This window comes from Galeopterus variegatus, unplaced genomic scaffold (assembly GCF_000696425.1).
Source record: "Galeopterus variegatus unplaced genomic scaffold, G_variegatus-3.0.2 Scaffold1691, whole genome shotgun sequence".
NCBI classification, from domain to species: Eukaryota; Metazoa; Chordata; class Mammalia; order Dermoptera; family Cynocephalidae; genus Galeopterus; species Galeopterus variegatus.
Window position 1 is genome coordinate 296285 of NW_007727802.1, and position 4980 is coordinate 301264.

At 34.2% G+C, this 4980-nt stretch overlaps 1 protein-coding gene across 1 annotated transcript in view; it reads right to left on the reverse strand.

The window, feature by feature from the left end:
* Positions 1-4980, reverse strand: part of CCAR1 (cell division cycle and apoptosis regulator 1) — a 65915-nt gene that overhangs the window by 28513 nt on the left and 32422 nt on the right. The window contains exons 9-14 of the mRNA XM_008578477.1: positions 4709-4724; positions 3281-3506; positions 2599-2712; positions 1914-2080; positions 967-1177; positions 73-156 (exon numbers count right to left, since the gene is read on the reverse strand). Of these exons, the coding sequence (XP_008576699.1) occupies positions 73-156; positions 967-1177; positions 1914-2080; positions 2599-2712; positions 3281-3506; positions 4709-4724 (818 nt within the window). The remainder of the gene's footprint in view (positions 1-72; positions 157-966; positions 1178-1913; positions 2081-2598; positions 2713-3280; positions 3507-4708; positions 4725-4980) is intronic.

The following is a 4980-nucleotide window of genomic DNA, read 5'->3' on the forward strand; positions in this document are numbered from 1 at the left end:
TTTAGAGCACCAAGGTCAAGGGTTTGAATCCCAGTACCAGCCAGCTGCCAAAAAAAAGAAAAAAATAATTACCTTCATTGTCTTTGGATCAAGTTTAGACCAATGGGTAGGAGTGGAAATTTCTTTAGCTTCACCATCATCCTTCTCTTCTTCATCCTGATGTGCAAAGTTAAGAACATAATTACTATTCTGAAACCTTAAAATAAAAGTAATTTATTTTTAAAAGTCTGTTGCTGATCTGTGCAAGGTCACAAATGTTTCAGATTGTCTTCTCCTAAAGTTATTATTTAGGCAAGTTCACGTACATACATTCTAACACTTTTAACTGATCACAAAGACACTCATCAGCCAATCAAAGCCAGATCTGTGAAACACAAAAGGGTGATAAATTATAACACAAAGGATATCAGGGATACACAAACACTGCCGGTCTCCACTAACCACACAGTGTGTGATCTTGCCCCAATTTTCAAGCCACCCAAAGACTGATTTAGTCAGACCTTTGAAATGTACCAAAGACGTTGCCACATAGCCTGAAATTTCAAATCTCTCAGACTTGTGGTTGTCCAATTTTCAAATATCCATGACTAGAACTGATGACCATGAAAGAAAAAATTTTTTAAATTTTAGAAAATGGCAAAATGTTTAAAATGACTTAATACTGAATCTTGCTCAACAACTGGTCCCAGATTCCAGCAACTAGACCTATGATAAAAACAAAATTCTGTGCAATTTAAGCACAACTTATTTTCCTTTGAGGTCTCTGCACTCTTAAAGTTAGCATGATAGACAGAATGTTTAAGAGAAAAGAACATACAACTATACTGCTGAAAGCTGGATTACCAGTCGCTGTTACCAGTTATGTTCCTCCATGTGTGTTTGTTATGTAGTGTGTGGTGTGCATTTGTGCCTGTGTTCCTGTGCCTGTGAGAAGCGGAAATAGAAAAAGGGATTAGCGTTCAGTGCCTGTTCTCCATCAGCCTCCTTGCGTTCACCCTGAAGCTTCTCGACCAGCTGCTGCTTGTATCCTCGGGAGAGGGTTTCCCACTCTGAGCGGGTGGGAAGGCAATGCCAAACATCCGGGAAAAATAAAACCACTGTCTCCACATGAGCTGGAACTGTACGCCCCTTGTGGGTCTCCTCAGGGCGATGGTAGCGAATCTCTGCAAAACGGTACCTGTTGCAAGGGAAGAAGCATGTTGGAAAAAAAATTCTAAAATACATTTTAAAGACCCTAGTTCACTTGTAGCACATCAAGTAAAGAAATTTTGCTGCAAGAACTTGAGGTTGGTCTAAAGAAAAAAAAAAAATATAGAAGCCATAGTTCCTCTTTTGGTACATTTGTACAATATTTAATTGGTTAAAAGAAGAATATGTTCCCCCAAGGCATTTTCAAGTTTGATTACAGAGCTACCCATATTTTAGAGAATACCTGAAGAAGCTGGATAGCTGTTCAGATTTCATGTGCTAAAAAAGAATATTCTCAATTAAGTCACAAGAAATATACTAAAATACACAGGACAAATAAGCCTCAAGAGAAAATATGGCTGAACAAAAATAATCAGCAACTACATCATTTTATAACAAAGGAATTACAATGAAATGAAGTTCTCTCTTGACGATCTTCTCCAGCTATGCATGAAATGAAAAGTATTTTCAACATACATCCAACTTCCAAAGTAAAGCATAACAAAGCATTTAGATTTTCAGTTTATTTTGATTAGTTCTTAATCCTTTTTCTCCAAAAACATTTTTGGCACCAAATAAACTTTTACTACAAATGGGGATTTTCCTTTGAGATTACCTGCATAACCAAGGTTGCTAAAATAAGAGGGGAAAAAGGCTGATTGACAAGAATATCTACATAATCTACTAGAAAAATGTTTGTAATCAAGAAATGAACTGGTACTTACCATTGTGTGCATACACTTAGATCAATGCCTGTCAGAGCCTTACAACAACGAATAGCAGTCTTAATCAACACAGAGGGGTCTTTTTCTGGGTCTGGTCCATCCAACGAAGGAGACCAGTGGCCTCCAATGGCCATGGCTTCATCCTTGCCTTTCATGCCCACTAAAAACTAATTCAAAACAAAGAATCATTTACGTATATTATGCAACCTATCAAATTGCAAATAAAATACTTGAAAAGGAAAGGTACAAACCTTTCCAATATCATTTTTACTACCTCTGGTATCTGTCAGTCAAGGAAGAGTTCAGTTCATTGTGTTCCACACTGCATTTCAGCAATGGAATAGGATTTACACATCATAACTCACCCTTCTAAAATATTTCTTCAGATAGCGTTCTTTTAAAGAAACAAGCTATAATTCACATTTTAATGGCATTCAAAGACACTCTAAATCCCATTATCACCAAGATTGTACTATGCTACAAACACTGAACTAGTGATATACAAATAAGATATAGCCATAATCTGCAATGAGAAAAACATCTACATTATTAAATTCTAAGTGCCGTGACAAAAATCAGCTATTAAACTAACCAACAAAATTTTAAACCATGTTTTTATGTATATACAATTATAATTAAACAAACTAAATATACACCTAAAGTTAAAATAAATGTTTAATTTTACCTTAACAAGTCTAGCAGGATGTTGAAAACCATCTCGAAGTTCTTGTGGGTCTTCAGCAAGAGCACATGACTTATGATACAAATCTTCCATACTAGGGCTAGCCATCAGCATTACCTATTATAGTCAAATAATTCAATCCTGTCAAAAGTCTAAAGTAATGTAAAAAAAATGAGAAGCACTACTAATTATCCTTACATTATTAGGTATCTGAAATTTTTTTATAAAAATGGAAATAGTAGAAATAGTATTAAATATATTATAATTATATAGTTTTAACTTTTCAGAGATTTTTTTTGATCAGTGTTTTAAAACAAAAGAAAATTACTGACCTTAAGCAATATACTGAATGTGACCTTGAAGAATAAGATTTAGTGCATTCACCTAACATCAAATTTTATCTGGGGCTACATTCCAAAAAGCTAAATAACATTAACTTCACATTCATATTTTTACACAGTTTAAACTGTTAAAACAATAACCATAGTTTCACAGCTTAAGAGGTGAAACAAAGAGAAGTTAAATTAAATTACTGAAATAACCAAAACAGAATCAGGCAGACAAGAAGAAAACATAGGTAATTCAGGTTTTCTAATAACAACTTTCTGAAGATTAGTGCCACATACCCTCTTATTATAAATAACTGCCAAGAAATTTAAGCTGCATATTACAATGGAATACAAACCTTTGCACTGTATAAGTGGTCAGCATCTGGCGGATCAAGAATGGCCACATTTTTTTCTAAGGAGTCTACTTCTCTGTGCATTACATAGAAATTGCAGTAATTTCCCAGCTGAAATGGTCTTGACAAAGGGAAAGCATCCACCCATGTAAACTGAGCATCAAAAAAGTCACTAGGTATATATAAATTCTGATAACGGCGCCTTAGTTCCATCATGTCACAACTGGGACTGAAAAACAGACATAAGTAGTGAATAAAAAGCCTTAATACCAAGGATCATGCAAACATTCGCTCAATTCTGAAGCTAAATATATAACCTGACACAATAAAAAGCAAGTTGAAAATGGATAGAGTCAATTATTAACTAGCTTAGAAAAACATGAAAATCTTATTTTCAAGTTTGTATACTCAGTTTTGCATAAACGACCAGTATCTAAGTGCTACCTTTATTTCTTTACTTTTTTGTGTGTAGCTTATAATTCATTAGAGAAGACCCTTTGAAATGAAATAATGTCAACCCCAGCTCCAGAGAAGATCTGAACAGAAGCAGTTCTGCCTCAGTTGGAAGAGTGCATTATTTAAGAAAATTATGGTTCAAGTAGAAGGGATAAGAGTGGTACCAAATTAGTACTTGAGTGCCCCTCAATCAGGTTTATACAATGTAGAAAAAAATACAACTTTTATTCTACGGTAAGCTCCTATATCAAGCACACTTACATTCAAAATTAAATACAAAAATCCATCTGAAAACAAAATCTATTTCTTTGGATTTTGTTTGGATTACCCACACCTCCATAACCCACTATGTGAAAGATTAAGATCCATACCTGGTTATTGTGTTAAGAGGGGACAGGTTTCCTGACTTTTAAATCTGGCACTGACTTTTGAAAGAATGATTTCCACTTTCCTAAGAAGCAGAGCTTTTGGGCTGGCCAGTTAGTTCAGTTGGTTAGAGTGCAGCCTTGTAACAACACTAAGGTCAAGGGTTCAGATCCCCATATCAGCCAGCCGCCAAAAAAAAAGCAGAGCTTTTAAAGGAGAGGAACTCAAAGGTAAATCAATCTGGTAAAAGGCCAAGAGATGTCTGTTAAAAGCACAATGAATTAAAGTGGAAAAAACCATCTATAAGGTGAACAGATAACTACATTGTCTTTTTTAGAGAACTAAAGACAAGGGTATAAAATATGAACTTATCTATATGAAGAGATGTCTTTATTTGAAGCCTAAAAATAAAAAATATAGAGTAATAAACTTGTTAGTTATGGTTGCTGATATAATTATACCTTATGTGGATAAGATTCTGCTGTCAAAATAATAAAAAAAGGGGAAAAAATGATATTTGAATTTTGTTTCTAAGGCAGTGTTACAAACAGAAAGTATGTGTAAGTTTCCCAGTTTCCCATCACCAGAATTTTTGAAGTCATGTTTTACTCCATAGGAGTAAAATCTATAATAAAACAAAAGAGATAAGTACAAATAAATAATTTCTTGGGCAGTCTCTTATAATCATAGTAGTATAAGAAAATCTTGATTCCCACAACTATAGACGAGGATATGAACACTTTAAAATCAATATCATTTATAATGGATCCATTTGATGTTCTGGAAACTGTGAACATTTAACTTGGAAGGAGCTGGATAACTGTTCAATTTCATATCCTATATATCAACTCTTCCCAGAATAGCTTCAAAATTGAGAAAAT